At 34.0% G+C, this 18,627-nt stretch overlaps 1 protein-coding gene across 2 annotated transcripts in view; it reads left to right on the top strand.

The window, feature by feature from the left end:
* LOC123547225 (TBC1 domain family member 12-like) overlaps nucleotides 1–10,505 on the top strand; it is a 54,609-nt gene extending 44,104 nt beyond the window's left edge. Inside the window, exons 12-14 of one of the 2 annotated variants that reach the window (XR_008372439.1) lie at nucleotides 739–842; nucleotides 2,564–9,681; nucleotides 9,816–10,505. Coding sequence is in view for 1 of the 2 variants with exons in the window: in XM_045334152.2 (XP_045190087.1) it covers nucleotides 739–842; nucleotides 2,564–2,757 (298 nt within the window). In the remaining variant the exon portion in view is untranslated. Of the gene's footprint in view, nucleotides 1–738; nucleotides 843–2,563 lie in introns of both variants that reach the window. The other variant, XM_045334152.2, reaches the window with a different exon arrangement.
* Nucleotides 10,506–18,627: the final 8,122 nt, after the last annotated feature.

The following is an 18,627-nucleotide window of genomic DNA, read 5'->3' as shown; positions in this document are numbered from 1 at the left end:
AGGTGAGAAATATCACCTGCAATTTATTTCCTGCACAGTAGCTATACAGTAGCTTATTATGATAAACAGAAGCAAGTCTACCAATGGTCCTGACTTGTGTATTGGCCCTTATCGCCAATACGCAGACCTTATCATCTCCATAGGCCACATACCAGGCATACCAGAATCAGTGTCTTTAACTTGTGTTTGACATCAAATAGTTATGACCATTGTTAATGATATCATTACTGATTTGTGTCTTAGATATTTCATTTGCAAGGATATTTGCACAGGTCAAACCATGTTTATGGCTCAGCCAGTGATCCATGAACTGTGATGATGTTGTATTACAGATCTTGTGACAATGTTTTATATATTGTATTACTACAGTTTAGTTAGTACAGTTAAGAACTGACATGTTAAGTATATAAAAAAATATATTTTGGATGGAAGAGTTGCTTTTATTTTTCGGTTTTAAAAAGAAAATATATTTAGTAGATTAAGTGACACTCCTATGCACTAAACTTGTGGATTAGGAAACCCCAGTTAATCCAAAAATTACACTTGGCCCATTTTAAGACATACCGCACACCAAATTAAAAAATAAAATTTTAACCCTGATTTCCTTATCTGCAGCTCAGCGGCTTAGTAGATTCACATCGTCTTTTATGGGATACTAGTATTTAACATCACTTTAAAATGTAGTCACGGTATAGCTGCTGCCACATCTTACACATGTACTGTACTGTATTGTTTCAGGATATTTACATTGTTCACAAAGTCATTGCCACTAGACATAGCTTGCCGTGTTTGGGATATATTCTGTCGAGATGGTGAAGAGTTTCTGTTCAGAACAGCATTAGGTAAAACTCTTGCAATAATTTAAATTATACAATCTGATTTTAAGGTAAAAGAAGATTTAGATGATAGAATTTTAGATTCTTACATGTCTATTTGGAAAAAATGAACTTAATTATGTTATGGCATTGTCCATCAATCAACACTTTCACTTTCTAGACTCTAAGTCAGAAAATATAATAGCTAAAGCTTTTAAATTTATGTGACAACCTAGCACCATTTAAAATGGATCTCTACTGTTTTTTGGATCATTAGGTCAAAGGTCCAGGTTACAGTGGTTTGTAGACTGAAATTGGTTTCTAAGGGTCATTAAGTATAATTAACTTTCAATCTTTATATAATGACTACCAGTGGAAGATCCCAGTTGATTTTTGGTCATTGTCTCAAAGGTCAAAATTCTAGGGCCTTAGGTAACTTCAGAGACTTGACTTAGCTTCTGGGTTTTTTTTCTTTTCTAGATTTAGTAAAAAAGTACATTTTAAGGTCAGTGGGCCAAGGTCACAGGGATATACCCAAAAATAATCATTTACTTTCATTTCAGTTTCTTGAAATTGTTTCATACTACCTTTTGTCCCCATCCCTCATCCCTAACCATCCACACATAGTCCCCACACCCAACAGGATAGCCCCCACACCCACCTCTTGTTGTTCATGCCTCTTTTTACTGCCCTGGCCCATTCTGCTTGCAAACATGCATGTTATGCCCTGTTAGACTTGACTCTTACTAGCTCTTTTAACCCTTACCATGTTGGACATGACTGATTCTGCCTTTGCGACCAATGTAGATCATGATCAGCCTGCACATCTGTTTTAACAGTGAATGGTACTATCCACATTGAAAGATGTATAAGTTCGTTATAGAAATTTAGCAGGGGAAGGGTGAAGTGTTGTCAACACAAAATATCAGTTCTATTGGATACCTGATATGAGTGAGAGGGGGCCTTCATGGTCCATTGGTTAAGGTTGTTAAATAAGTCGCTTTCCTCTCGTAGACCGCTGAAACTTTTCTGTGGCTGTAGAATTATTTTGTTTGAGGAAGCCATCCATCTGGCTTAAGGTATTTGGTTCTACCCATGTATCCACACACGCCTGAAGTAATTCCCTCAGGGACACCAAAGATCTTCCTCAAGCATCACAAGTTAAAAAGTTGCTGTATGACCATTGATTTTGTTTATGGTTCAGACTCCTAAAATTATATCAGTTTGACAGTAAACCTGAAAAAAAAGATAAAAAATAAATGCTTAAATTTGATTGTCCTAGATACATTTCACTTCCATCCTGTGATATTCTTTTACCATTGAACAGCATCTTAGATTTATTTATTTATGTAGGAGGACCCTCTCTCGCTAAGCACAGTAGGGAGAGTGCAGATCTATAGATCAGGGGATCACAAGTTTGATCCTTTAGCAAGGCGTATGTTCTCCGTGACAGTTTGATAAAGGACATTGTGTCTGAAGTCATTTTGTTCTCAATCTCTGGTTCATGTTGTAAAGTTGGCAGTTACTTATAGAGAACAGGTTTGTACTGGTACAGAATCCAGGAACACTGATCAAGTTAACTGCCCATCTTTACATAATTGGAATACTGTTGAACATTTGTCATTAACCCAAACAAATCTACTTATGTAGGATTACCTGTACAAATAAGACGTCTGAACCTCTGTGTAATATTTTTGTCCTCTATACATACTAAAACAAACAATGAATGACCCCATTTGATATTTCAGGTATTTTGAAATGTCATGAGGATCTTCTAATGCAGATGGACTTCATACTTTTAGCTCAGTTTTTAACCAAGATACCTGAGAGAGACTCGTACGATGCATTGTTTAGATGTATAGAATCTATACAGATGACAATAGACAAGAAGAAATACTCCCAAGTTCTCGCTAGTGTAAGAGATAGTCGAGACAATACTTGATGATAGTGTACAAACGATAGCAAGGACCTAGCATCATTCTGAAATAAAATTTTATCTCCGCCTGGTGCGAGTTTACCAACCGAGACCCTGGTGGTTTCGAGAATAACAACCAAGGAACTGTGTTGTTGACTGTGCTGGCCTTTAGACTTGTTGAAAGTGATAATACTTTTAACAGGATATGAGCGAAGAAAAATGGATGTGATACTGAATGAGAGTACAGTGATGAAAATATCACAGCCGAAAATGATATACCAGATTCTCCCTGTTGGTCTTTATTCTCATGCAGAACAGACAATATATGAACCGTGTCATGAGAAAACCAACATAGTGGCTTTGCGACCAGCATGGATCCAGACCTGCCTGCGCATCCGCGCAGTCTGGTCAGGATCCATGCTGTTGGCTTTTAAAGCCTACTGGAATTAGAGAAACTGTTAGCGAACAGTATGGATCTGGTCTGGATCCATGCTGGTTGCAAAGCCACTATGTTGGTTTTCTCATGGCGCGGCTCAATTATCGTGTATGGATCATGTTTAGATAAAACCATGTTGTCATACAGATACACAAACTGCTAAAAGTGATTATCTGCTTCTATATATCAATGCAGTTAACTAGTTATTGCACTGAGGTGATATAATTTGGTGGTACTTCTGATACCAGATTTTTCCCTGTGTAAATTGCTGCCCATCTAGCTCATGGTAGAAAGATCAGGTTCTATATTCATCGTGGTTTTAAAATCTGAAATTTAGACGTAGACATTCAATTGCTGAATTTTCCTTTTGTTCTGTCACATATGTCACGTAACACTGCATGGATGAGGCTTCTGTATCTACAGATAGCCAAGCAAGGTTTACTACAGTTGAACCTGCTTTAGCAGTCACCTTTATTTCTGAGTTGAACTTGTCTGAAGTAGTCACTTTCTAAAGCAGCAAAACTTTGGTGCTCCCTTAGATGGTTGCTTAATACAGGTTTGACTATATACATCGCAAATTCAGTATTTAACATTCCTAAGTGCAAGTCAAAAGTTAAGGCATTAAACATGCAGGAAAAAGGATAATAGTCAAGGTGGATATTTTCTTCATGACCATGTAATAAGCCTGTCTGATTTCCATTCTTTTACAGATAGTGAAGTTGTTGCATTCATTTTCTAAATTTGTAACCTTCTTTACCTTTATTTTCTGTAATAATAGGAGTATGATATATCATTCTAAAAAGAACTTCAGATTTTTGTAGGAACCTCATATAAATGTTTTTATATTTTAAAGCCTTGAAGCAAGTTTTACATTTTGCAAACTTTTCGTATAGATCTCGGCCATTTTAGGGACAATAGGCTCATTTTTACTATTATTATTCTAGGTACACAGTCATTACATGTTTATGTGGATATTGAAAAAAAAAACTTTATTAGAAAATAGGTAAACTAGGGATTTTTTTAAAAGAAGTTTGTTTAAACCGGCTGCTCACTACAGATATAAAGATTGTAGTTATTTTCGGCATACACTTGAGTCATAGTGTAGTCATACAGGAATTGTAAACATATTTTATTAACAGCTATATGACATGCTGGACGTGTTTCTATTTAAATTGTTGTGTTTTTTTCTCCCCTTTTTTATGTAACCAGTTTTGCTGTTGTTGTATAAGACATTTGGTATAATTATTTCAAGTATCAATTTGTTTCTTTGCTTGACTTTTTCTTTGTATCCTTTAAGGCTCCCACCTTTACAAACTTTCGTAAACATTTACACAATCTTTCAAATGCAAAACGATACTATTTAATTGACTTTCACTTATTGCCTTTAGTCATGAATTCTGTTGGTTTTTTTCCCTTCTATAACAATTGTAAAGGCATTATTTTCTCAAATAAAAGTGGAAGAAATCACAAGTTCAAGGTTATGTTTGGTAAGATTTTTACAAAATTCATGCTGTTTGATACGCTTTCATTGCAAAGTGCGTTGGTGCGCCGTAAAACCCAAATAAATAAATAAATAAGAACAAGCAAGTTTAATCAAATCGAATTAAGCGCAGTATATGGCCATCTTGTGAGTAAAAAGTTCTGCCCAAGAAAAAGGAATTCATCCCATAATGAAAGAAGTGCTCAAAAATGGCGGGACATATAATAACATTAAAAGGCATGAAAACTTGTTTCATTCCATTTTATGAGCAGAGAAAAACTGATGGTTCAACAGATGATCATTCCATTTAACCAGGTAGAAATTTTGTAAATGTTTACCAATCAAACAAGACACAGACTCTTTCAAATGTGGTAGCCTTAGTCACCATACGTAGCATTAACATTTTTGTCTTGCCATCTCCCATATTTTCCCAAGAATGAAGAAGTAAATGCTCATTATCTGGTTGAATTTTGTCTGCATGTCTTCAGTCTCATTGTTGATTCAATCTCATTATTTTTATAAGAATACATAAATGAGACGCACCATGAGAAAACCAACATAGTGCATTTGCGACCAGCATGGATCTGCGCAGTCTGGTCAGGATCCATGCTGTTTGCTTTCAAAGCCTATTGAATTAAAGAAACCGTTAGCGAACAGCATGGATCCTGACCAGACTGCATGGATGCACAGGCTGGTCTGGATCCTTGCTGGTCGCAAATGCACTATGTTGGTTTTCTCATGGTGCAGCTCAAACAGATTTCCGCAATTGAAAAATGGAAAGGAGTCTGATAAGCATCTGTCAATGGTTGTAGGTAGTGATGTGTTTTTTTTTTAAAAATTTAATGCAAGAATACACTTGTATTTGTTAGAAGACATTTCATAGTAAAAATTAACACATTTTATCATTTGTCATTAATTAAATGCTTATAAAAAAGGGATAGCCTTTTCTTAGGTGAAATTCTTTTACAGGGAAATGAAGTGGTAACTAAAAACTTTGTTACCATTCACTGATAGTCGTACAAAAATCTAGGCTAGAAATTCATAAAACATAACAGTGATCACAGTGTAAAAGGTTAATAAAGATCAGTATAAACAGCTTCTTAGATTTTGTGTGATATTGCATATTACAAAATGAATCGATACATAAGAATTGTATCTTACAAGTGAATGGTATTTTTATGCCCAGTCATCACTCAAGCCTAAGACACAAGACAGGAATCATAAATTGGTTGTATCATAATATAGTGTTTTTATTTTTGGTACGTTTTGCTATTTATTATGCCAGTTTCAATGACTAATAAATATTAACAAACTGAGCCTGGTATAGACAGGGCCAGCACACCTTCGCTTTAATTTGAGACAAGCTTATCATACCGTCCTTATATATTCAGTTCAATGAAACTAGAGGAAGGTATTTGGGAGAAAAAAATCACCTCTGGGCCATATACATAAATGTGCTTGTTAATTTGCAGTTTGATTGGCTAGATGACATCACTTTGAATAAAGCCTTTATTAAAGCGTAAAATATGCAAATGAATATATAACATAAAGAATTAATGAATGTGCAACTTTGATGCGTGCTTTAAATTACATTTTCATTACCATAATGAAGTACAGAGAATTCAGGTAAACTGGATCTGTATAGTTTTAAGTGATGTACTTAAAATGGAATAATTTTGTTTCTGTCTATGTGCTATTTTGCTCTGTCAGCAGTACTTTAGTATTGTATCTTGTACGCAAATTCTTCACTTCAGCTGTCCTTTCTGTTATTTAATATGTAAAATTATTGTTTCGTAAGTTTAAACTAGCATCCACAGATATCATGTTTAATATATAACTATACTGTTGAGCCAGTTTGAACTGGCATCCATAGGTATCATGTTTAATATAAAACTATATTGTTTAGCCAGTTTAAATTGGAATCTGCAGGCATCATGTTTAATATATAACTAAAATATTTAGACAGTTTAAACTGGCATCTGCAAATGTTCTGGGCATTATACTGATAATCACTGGAGTATAGACTGAAGTTGCTTTTCCTTTCTAAATCTGATATAAATCAGAAAGTATTGTTTAAGTGATATGTATTCCCTATTTATATCCTATCATGTATATGACAAAAGGGGCATGCACCCAGGTGTTTATCTCACCAGAATTTAAGGCAGTTCAACAGAGAAATACTTGAAAAACCTATTTATTTTATCGATGAATTTCTTAATTAAAAACTTACTCTGAAAAAGTTCATTTTGTAAAAAGATTTTATTTTCTCATACACACATATTCACCATTTATGCTGAACTTCTTCTTTGAAATAAAAATTAATTCATCCCCAAACCTTAAATTGTTACCAAACATGTTTTATCATAATTTTTAATTTTACCGTAATTGATGTATTTTTTTTTCTACATAATGTCATAGAAATCATAAACGTTTGTTGTAAGACAGTTACTGGGATATAAATTTGATTCTGCATACTATTATCAAGCTGCTTTTATGCAAAGTTTATACAGTGTTTTACCAGTTGTTAAAATAATGTCAAATGTAGCTGTATTTGAAGTTAACTGAAGTATTTAATTTTTTTTTCAAACTTAAACTTAAAACCCAGATTGAGAGATCCTTTTTGAAATTTTGCTGATTTTAGAGTTTGTGTTTGTTGTAAACACTTATACCTATTTATTATTTTGAAAATTTTGTGTTATTTAATGTGTGAAACTGAATTAATGAAATTTCAAAAGGCATACTGTTATTGTTTTAGTAGAAGAAATAATGTAACTTGAATTGTTGGATGGATTTTTATTCTAAAATGCATGATTTACGAAAAGGACATCTAGGAAAAATAAGTAGTTTATAGAAACTTCTAGTTATATGCTGATACATCCAGTAAACATATGGTTTATGGCAGGATCATCAGTGAAAACTTCGCCATTAACAAAAAATGGTGTCCTAACATTGCCCAAACATAAACTTAATCCAGTGTTATGTAACGATTATGTTCACAGAGGTGCCATTCATATTGATCAGTGTGCATGAAAAATTTCAAATATTCATTTTGAAGTAGTTTAGAATTATACAAAAATATGACCAGGCATGGGTATCCGATATACCACAGTATATTGTCCCAAATCCAAAATTTTGATATTTGGATGAAATTTGGCTGTGACATGATAGGGTTATTATAATAGTAGCTAGGTCTGGGATGCTGTATTCGGCTGGGGTGGATTTTGCCGGATTGAGTCTCACAAGGCACAAAAGTGCCGAGTGTGATCCATCCTTGCAGAACCCGCAAGAGCTGAACACATAATCCCAGACCTAGCTACTGTTGTAATGGCCCTTTTATTACATACCTCCACCTTTTTGTTTGTTATTTTGTTATCAAATGTTTGTTAGTGTTAAAATAGAAATGAGTGAAGTTTTTTTGTGCGCTATTTATAGAGGTTATGCATATTAAATTAAAGTAGTCTGGCAACATACTATACAAAAGGTACAATATGGAATTTTTTTCTGCCTGTTCATATTTACTTGTGAAATACAAGCTGTATTTTTGACAGAATTTATATAGGTATATAATAAATCTGATTATTGTCATGGTTGAATGATCTGTTTAGGCTGAAAGTAATATACCCCCATTTTAGTCATGGTTGATTAATCAGTTCAGACTGCATACCGGTATATCAAATTTTAGTAATGGTTTATTCATCTATTCAGGCTGAAGTGATATATCAAATTTTAGTAATAGTTTATTCATCTATTCAGGCTGAAGTGATATATCAAATTTTAGTAATGGTTTATTCATCTATTTAGGCTGAAGTGATATATCAAATTTTAGTCATAGTTTATTCATCTATTTGGGCTGCAAATGATATATCAAATTTTGTAATGATTGATTGATCCACTTAGGCTGAAAGTGATACCAAATTATCTGATTTTAGTCATGACTAATTGATTAGGCTATTTTTTTATACAGAATAGTAGACTTGTATCTGTTGACAGATTCCCAACAGTGGCAGCTGGCCTGATAATCATAACCTTACCATGAAGGCAGCCAGAAAACACAACCCACCGAAATAGTCACTGTGATAGTGTGTGAATGTTTTATCTCCACATTCAAGCATTGTTAAGTGTAAATTCTGTGTGCCAGTAGTTTTTTGTGTGGAGTGTATGAACTCATTATAGCTTTATATCATCCTTCTAATGTCAGCCTGTCAGATTGAAAAGAAGAATACATTGTACTCTACTTTTCTTTAAAAAAAAAATTGTCAGGTTTTTTTTTTGTGAATTTTAATGCCAGATTGACAGTTTTAGGGCAGGGTTTTGCACTTAATTTATGGTTATTAGTTAATAAGACATATTAAGGTTGATATTTATCTCATTAGATTCAGTTATGCAAGGACTTTAAAACAGTTTAGTTGTTACATTATTATGTAATGACTGTCATACCAGAAGGATATGAATTATTTCTACCTGAAAAGAAATGAAAGATTCAGAGCAAAACTGAGCCGTTAATAGTAAAAACTTTTTCCTCCAAATGTAAGATATAGCCATAGAATGAGCATTGATTAAAGTGATTAGCTAGCAGGTTTTGGAAAAATGGAAATCTCTCAAAACTAACTGGAAGTTGTATTTCTAAAGGTGTTTTTTTTACCATGTGAATTTTTACAAAGTACTTGTACATTTGTTTCAAAAGGAGTTAAAAAAACACCAGCCATGCTTCAGTAATGCTTTCATGCCACTAGAAAATGGCAGTTTAGGTAATTTAAATTCAGACATGGTTTGTAAGGTGACAAGTCAGTTTCTGAGGCCTACATAGAGATAAAATGTTTATCACTGCAAAAGATTGTAAGTTGGAAAAATATTTTTCACTAATACAAAACTGAAGTGATATGTATGTACTTTGAAGAACAGAAATTTGAAACCCAGCGAAGTAACATGGCTTTTTTTCTTGCATTAGAATGCAGCAGAATGAAACTAAAACTATTTTTCAGCTGAAAAAAATGTTCATGTACAACCTCAGAATTGTACATTGTATTTACACCATGTCAATCAGTATATTCACTATTATCAACAAAGAAGTATTTTTAATTACTAGGAAACAGTTTAGCATAAGAAACCTTTATAATGAAGTTTACTCATGGACAAAAATGTAATACCAGTTTTAATTTCCTTTGTTAGTTCTCATTATCAGATATTCATTTTCAAACAAACTGTAAAAGAGGATATTCAAGTCTTTTTTCATCATAACTGAATAAAATCTTTAATATAAAATGCAGCCATGAAGTTAAGATTCTTACCACAGTAACTTGTTGTAAAAGCCCTTGTGCACAGAAATAATTACGATTAAAATAACAGAATTTATCTTATTAGCATAGTAAATTTTAGCTGACTATTGGAGCTATTGCACACACCATTTGACAGTAGATGTAAATTTCGTAGGCAAATTCACTATAAGATGATCTTACATGCATTGCACAGGTACTGTAACTCTATTTTTCATTTTTGAAAAGTTATGCCCCCTTTTTCATTCATTTATTTTTTATTGAGAAGTCTTTTGAATAGTCCAGCATTTCTGCTGTATGACAGCTCTTGTTTTATTGAATAATTGTGTGCTTTTAGAATGGCAGTGACTTACTGATATTTATGGGCTAATCCAGGGTCATTTCTGTAATATACTCATTTTCTCTTGACAAATGTTTGTTAATTTGTTTGCCTGAATGACTTAAGGTGAAATGTGAATTCACTCTTGAGATATTTATTTTGTGATATATTGAAGATTTTGTATAGTCTTTGAAAGTTGTACATATATCTACAAATGTTGAAACAGTGCAATGAAATGAAGACTAAATAAAACCAATGAACACTGTATGATATGGTTGTTATACATTATGAAGGGACATCACTCTGGTGTGCTTCCTGTATGATAAATTTGTTATACATTCTAAAGGGACATCACTCCGGTATGCTTACTGTATGATATGGTTGGTATACATTATAAAGGGACATCACTCCAATATGCTTCCTGTATGATATGGTTGTTTAAGAAATAATAAGTTCCCAAACATGGTTTATCGTAGAACAACTCGAGTTTTTCGTTCTTATGCGTAAGAATATGTCACGAAGGCCGTAGGCCTGAGTGATATATTGTTTCGCATAAGAACGAAAAACTCAGGTTATTCTACGATAAATCACACTTGGGAACTTATTATTTCGATTCTAACACGACATACTAGTATCAACAGTGTTAGAAAAAATGGTAACTACTTCTTACGACCGTGCTACGCACCTGGATCGGATGAAGTCATTGCACGCGAGTGGTTTATTGCAGAGTAACCCGAGATAGGTTTTGCTCTACATGTATGTAGGTTATTTGCTGGTCGTGTTAGAATATACATTATAAAGGGACATCACTCCAATATGCTTACTGTATGATATAGAGTTTCAGTGAAATATCAATTTTATTTCACAAGTGAGCATCAAAAACTGATATTTTCACGAGTGGCGTAGTGAAATAAAATTGATATTTCACTGAAACAAACAAATTTTCTTTTTATTTCATGTGTTGTTTTTTTTGTTGCGTAATTTATAAAAATGTCGAAAATCGCGGGAAAGATCAACAGAAAGCATAACACAAATGACGTCATTTTAACGACGTCATCGTCATTATGGTCCCCGGTATTCATAACGCCCGGTATACAATTTGACTTCAATTGCGACGGAGGACCGGACCAGAACAGAACAAGTTCGGCAAAAACAGTGAAAATAAAAATGATAATCTACTGTTTCAAAACTGTGGATTATCACTTTTATTTCACTGAGAAAACTCTATAATTCACTGGAAAACATAAAATAAATAGTTGTTATACATTATAAAGGGACATCACTCCGGTATGCTTACTGTATGATATAGTTGTTATACATTATAAAGGAACATCACTCCGGTATGCTTACTGTATGATATAGTTGTTATACATTATAAAGGGACATCACTCCGGTATGCGTACTGTATGATATCGTTGTTATACATTATAAAGGGACATCACTCCAGTATGCGTACTGTATATCGTTGTTATAACATATAAAGGGACATCACTCCAATATGTATACTGTATGATATGGTTGTTATACATTATAAAGGGACATCACTCCAGTATGCTTACTGTATGATATGGTTGTTATACATTATAAAGGGACATAACTCTGGTATGCTTCCTGTATGATAAAGTTGTTATACATTATAACGGGACATAACTCTGGTATGCTTCCTGTGTTATAAAGGGACATCACTCCAGTATGCTTACTGTATGATTTGGTTGTTATACATTATAAAGGGACATGACTCGTGTATGCTTTCTGTATGATATAGTTGTTGGCTGTGACTAAATACAGAGTTGGTGCGCCCGTGATATATTACAGACTCCGGTATATACCGGATTAACTAAATTTGAACAAAAATACCTAAAATGTATATATTTTGTAACCATGGTGATTCTAACCTTAACCTTTAGTCAGTATATTATGCACATTATACACTAAATGCGTGCGGACATGCAAAAAAATGAGTATTTTTGCCGTGCGTTCCATTTGATAATAATTCCGCGCATGCGCAGAACGGCTGCACCAACTCTGCAATGAGAAACATTCATAGTTGTTATACATTATGAAGGGACATCACTCCAGTATGCTTACTGTATGATTTGGTTGTTATACATTATAAAGGGACATAACTCATGTATGCTTTCTGTATGATATAGTTGTTATACATTATGAAGGGACATCACTCTGGTATGCTTACTGTATGATATAGTTGTTATACATTATGAAGGGACATAACTCGTGTATGCTTACTGTATGATATAGTTGTTATACATTATAAAGGGACATCACTCCGGTATGCGTACTGTATGATATAGTTGTTATACATTATAAAGGGACATCACTCCGGTATGCGTACTGTATGATATAGTTGTTATACATTATGAAGGGACATCACTCCGGTATGCTTACTGTATGATATAGTTGTTATACATTATAAAGGGACATCACTCCGGTATGCGTACTGTATGATATAGTTGTTATACATTATAAAGGGACATAACTCGTGTATGCTTACTGTATGATATAGTTGTTATACATTATAAAGGGACATCACTCCAGTATGCTTACTGCATGATTTGGTTGTTATACATTATGAAGGGACATCACTCCGGTATGCTTACTGTATAATATAGTTGTTATAAAGGGACATCACTCTGGCATACACCACAATATTCAACTTGTGCAAAATGTCAATGTCCTAAAATTAGTTCTATTTTGTCTCCAATTTGTCTATGAAGATTGTTCAAATTGTGCCCCTGGGGTGAAAAGAGGCCCCGCCCCGGTGGTCACAAGTTTTACATACACTTATATAGGAAACAACTTTAAAAATCTTCTTGTCTAAAACCACAGGACGTAGGCCTTTGATATTTGGTATGTAGCATTGCCTTTACATAGCCTCATATAGGAAAAAACTTTAAAAATCTTCTTGTCCAAAACTGCAAGGAGTAGAGCCTTGATATTTGGCATGTGACATCATCTTATGGTCCTCTATAAAGAATGTTCAAATTGTGCCCCTGGGGTGAAAAGATATATAGGAAAAAACTTTTAAAATCTTCTTGTCTAAAACCACAAGACCTAGGCCTTTGATATTTGGTCTGTAGCATTGCCTTGTGGTCCTCTACCAAAATTGTTCAAATTATGCCCCTTGGATGAAAAGAGGCCCTTCCCTGGGGGTCCCAAATTTAACATAGACTTATATAGGGAGAAAAAAAATCTTCTTGTCTGAAAGTTCAAGGCCTAGGCCTTTGATATTTGATATGTAGCATTGCCTAGTGGATTTCTATCAAGATATCAAAATTATGCCCCTGGGGTGAAAAGAGGCCCCGCCCTGGGGGTCACTTGTTATATGAGTTATATAGGAATAAATACTTAAAGAATTATCAGATCATATTTCCTAGACTGTTTAATTATAATTACCTGATGACCACAAGCGATTAGGGGTCACTTGACTGTGACCTTGACCTACTGACCTACTTTCTTGTTTTTTAAGATACAGCCTTGAAATTTGGATGACATGTACAGTTTTGCACACCGATCTTAACGTGCGATGACCTCAATGTTTTTGTTGCGACCAAGATAGAGCGCTACTATACCTAAATTAATTCACTCAAATCGGTTATACTTCGAAAGAATAATTCATTCGGGCTCCGTCCTCGTGAAATTATTCCGCGGACGTATAACCACTTTCTGTGTATTAATAATGTTAAAACACGGTGTTTTCTATACTTTATTTCTTAAATATAATACATTGACGTTACTTTTGTATGTCTAAATTTATTAGAAAATTTTAAGAAAATTGAAAGAATTTAGTTTAAAACGAATGATTAAAAAACTGTAAGCCGTTACTTTACTGAATCACCACTGTCTGAAGAGTTACAGCTCTGAATCACCACTGTCTGAACAGTTACAGCTTATAAGATGTGCCATAAGGCTATTTTATGACCAAATTATATAAAAACTTATTATATAAAGTTGTGATTTATATTTTAGTTTCAAAATCATTCCTGCATGCAATTTGTATATTTTTACTGACTCTGTTTTTTTTTTTTGTATGTACATGCCGCGTAAATTTCTTGAAGATCAACATAGATTATAGAACATAGAAGTTGTCAACAGTTGCTACGCAATTGATTATAATTCTGAAAAATCCAAAAGCCAAAGTTTTCAAAAATCTTTGATACTCTAAAATAAAGTTAATTCACTCAACGAAAATCTTCTCGAAATATGACTAGCATTACTCTTAAATTAAAAAAAAGTATAAACTGTTACATCAATCGCTCTAACTTCTCCTGTATGACAAGTCCGTGAATGTTTGTCGCAGTTTTCTATGATCACTTATAAATGTAGGCTTAATTCTAGAAGGCCACATAGCCTCTCCGGACATTAAACTATTTTTATATACTGAACAGGCAAGTGAATTTACTATACATGTATTCTATTTTAAAGTAAACTTAAGTATTTCTTCTTTTATTTAAAGGTTATTTTTCAATTAGCTTTTAAACACTGGTTATCCAGTTAGTATAATTAAATACTAGTAACAACTTTACTGTCACTTTCAACTTCGGATAACCGAACTGACATAGAAATTAAATATTAATGTATATTATTAATGTATATCGCACGTGTTCTGTGGATGTCCACAAACTAACTGCCCTTTCTTTTTTTTACCAGCATGCTGCATTATTTCTTGTCTTTTCACAAACGAAGTGGCAAACAATGGAACAAAGACCTTGTTAGAATCTTGCACTGCTTAACAAATAATCAGCTTAATTTTCAACAAATAGTTTACGGTAGGACAGTATGCTCTTGATGTTGACATTTCAGATTCAATAGTGGATCTGAATTTATTTTATTAGACTTAAAATGATTTTCTGATGTCATGAAAATATCCATGTATTTGACAACTATTTTACAGTCAGACACGTTCTTCTAGCAATAATCCAATTACAACTGGGGAGTCAATATGTATCAGTAATTTAATACAAGAGGCGATACATGGAAATTGAAAAGGTTTGTATTACACTTGGTCTTAAGGATGACTACCTGTAATAGGCCTCAATTTCACTAAAAGCGTACATACAACTTGATAATGTAAGCTTTGAAAATGTTAAACAATAGAAATAAGGTGCATATTGACAAGTTTTATAGTGACAGGAGTTCTAAAAAAATCCTTTAGAGTACCCCCCCCCCCCCCCCCACCCCCACCTGATAATTTTGTTTTTTCATGAGTTATTTCCCCTGAAAACTAGAAAAAAATAATTTTCTCCTTTTCCCTACGGGGAATTTTAGATTTTTATTTGATATTTGTATCAGAATCATATAATGCAGCTTTCTACCGCAAAATTTTCTCGAAACTCAAGTAACGATTCTTATAATCAAAGAAATTATATATTTCCCATAGGCATCAATGTTAACTTCAATACCGATTATCTCCCCAAGATATGATAAAATTTCAGAAATCTCTCGGTGAAACGTTTTTAATTTTGAATGTCTTTAAAGTTACCAAATTTCATTTAATTATTAACATCCAGTTACAAGATATGAAATATGGCTATTACACCATGTTATCCTTAAATGTTATATACTGAACAGCAAAAGAAACTATCCAGTTTTATAACTGGGGTATTTTTTATTTAAAAACTTTAATTTATAAATCACGTGTGTTTTTGATATCACATTAAACTTGAAGAACTTCAAGTGTAAAGTTTAAAAAAAATCAATCAACCGTGAAGTCAGTTGTCCCACAATAGCCGTTTTGCACGAAATGCACGTGCGCGTGAAATTAACAATTTTCTTTGTGAAATTTTATTATCATTGGAAATATTGATAAGTGGCTAACTCAAAAATCAGCATAAAGTTTAAAAAACATTGTTGGTTGCACCGCATGACTGAATCAAATTTAGCGCGAGCGCCCAATTGTATGGAAGCCCTGGAGGGACAATTGATTTCCGTACTTCCCACTTCTGACTTCTAATTTTTGCACTTCTCACTTCCAACTTCTTGACTTCCTACTTCCTACTTCTAACTTCCTAACTTCTGACTTCTAACTTCCGCACTTCTGACTTCCAACTTCCTGACTTTCGACTTCTGATTTCCAACTTCCACACTTCTTACTTCCGACTTCTTGACTTCTTACTTCCTTCTTCTAACTTCCTGACTTCCGACTTCCAACTTCCGCACTTCTTACTTCCAACTTCCTGACTTCTTACTTCCGACTTCTAACTTTGGAAGTCGGAAGTAAGAAGTGTGGAAGTTGGAAGTCGGAAGTAAGAAGTCAGGAAGTCGGAAGTGCGGAAGTTGGAAGTCGGAAGTAAGAAGTCTGGAAGTTGGAAGTCAGAAGTGCGGAAGTTGGAAGTCGGAAGTCAGGAAGTTAGAAGAAGGAAGTAAGAAGTCAAGAAGTCGGAAGTAAGAAGTGTGGAAGTTGGAAATCAGAAGTCGAATGTCAGGAAGTTGGAAGTATGAAGTGCGGAAGTTAGAAGTCAGAAGTGTGGAAGTTAGAAGTAGGAAGTAGGAAGTCAAGAAGTTGGAAGTGAGAAGTGCAAAAGTTAGAAGTCAGAAGTGGGAAGTACGGAAATCAATTGTCCCTCCAGGGCTTCCATACAATTGGGATGTTACAATGCAACTTACGCGCAGAAGATATAGCCTTTCAAACGGCTATTGGTGGACTACTGACTTCACGGTTGATTGATTTTAATAATTTTATCACGTGAAGATCTTCAAGTGTAATTTTGGTATGAAGAAACATTTCAAAATTTAAAAATTATCTTTTTATTTCAAAATATACCAGTTATACATCTGGATAGTTTCTTTTGCTGTTCAGTATATATAAACACTTAAAACGTTATCTTTTTATGTTTTTCATTATTTAACAAGAGTTGTCCGTAAGACAGCACGCTCGACTTCAAATCAGAGTTATCCTGGTGTAGACTTCGGTACTATCCATATAAATGTATTAATTTTCATTTTATTTAAACGTGACCCGGCACAGATAGCTTTAAGCATTACAAGATGATTATTATCCCCCGCCGATGAAATCGGGAGGGGGGTATTGAAATGGCGTTGTCCGTCAGTCAGTCCGTCCGTCAGTCCGTCAGTCCGTCCGTCCGTCCGCAGCCATTTCTCAGTAACTACTTGGTAGAATTTCATGAAACTTGAAATAAACATGAACCAACATACTGCGATGATGCCCGTCAAGTTTTTTTTTTGATTGGTCAATTTCCCTCAGAGTTATTGCCCTTGATTTAATAAAAAATGTCCGTCTGCAGCTATTTCTCAGTAACTAACAGGTAGAATTTCATCAAATTTAAAGTAGACATGAACCAAGATACTGTGCTGATGCCCGTCAAGTTTTTTTTTGATAGGTCAGTTTCCGTCAGAGTTATTGCCCTTGATTTAATGAAAAATGTCCGTCTGCAGCCATTTCTCAGTAACTAGCAGGTAGAATTTCATCAAACTTGAAACGGACATGAACCAAGATACTGCGACGATGCCCTTCAAGGTTTTTTTCGATTGGTCAATTTTCCATATAGTTATTGCCCTTTAATTGTTTAAAAATCCACAGATCTGTACATAACAAACCAACCAATTGGAAGAATTTCATTAAACTTCTTTCATTCTTTTCCATGAACATTTATTATAAACATGTGATGTTGTGTACCTACACCTGGTCACCACCTTACCTTGGTGCCCCCCCCCCCCCCCCCCCCCCCCCCTTTTTTTTTTTTTTTTTTTTTTTTTTTTTTTTTTTCATTTTTCATTTTCTATCAATATTTATAATCAACATGTAAACTGTTGTGTCCTCACCCCCCCCCCCCTCAGCCCCACCCAAACAAACCATTCATTTTCTTTTAATTTGATTTTGACTAATGAAATTATTTGCTTCTTGGTAACATTCTTAACTTTTTGCTGGATATATTTTTTTGCCGTTCCTCAACTCTGACCCTTTCGGCGGGGGATTCCAATTCATCGAATTTGCTTGTATTTTAACACAGTTGTCAGTGACGGATGATATGATGTGACATAATATGTCAGAGTGACGAAGAAAGCGGAATTTATTACCAACAGAATATATTATCTATCACTTGTCACTTAACAATTTTGTCTATCGATATATCATTAGTTATATACACTCATTGGGAATACATTAGGATATCGTGGTTAATGTAAGCTTTACTAATTTTTCTCATAAAATTCCTTATGTATTTACTAAATTCTTTTTAGTTTCATTTTTGGTAACCAAACTATCACGTTTGGTTTAAAACAACCGCGTTTGTCGTCGAACAATTTGTTTTAGACGACTTAGACGACTTGCGGAGTGTCTTGAAAGTAAATTGTAATATGTCTTTGGGAGATAGTTGCTATAATTTAAATTTGCATTTGTTTTCAGCACTGG

This window comes from Mercenaria mercenaria, chromosome 9 (genome assembly GCF_021730395.1).
Source record: "Mercenaria mercenaria strain notata chromosome 9, MADL_Memer_1, whole genome shotgun sequence".
Taxonomy (NCBI): domain Eukaryota; kingdom Metazoa; phylum Mollusca; class Bivalvia; order Venerida; family Veneridae; genus Mercenaria; species Mercenaria mercenaria.
The sequence above is the reverse complement of the archived record's forward strand: the minus strand, read 5'-3'. Positions and strand labels throughout refer to the sequence as shown.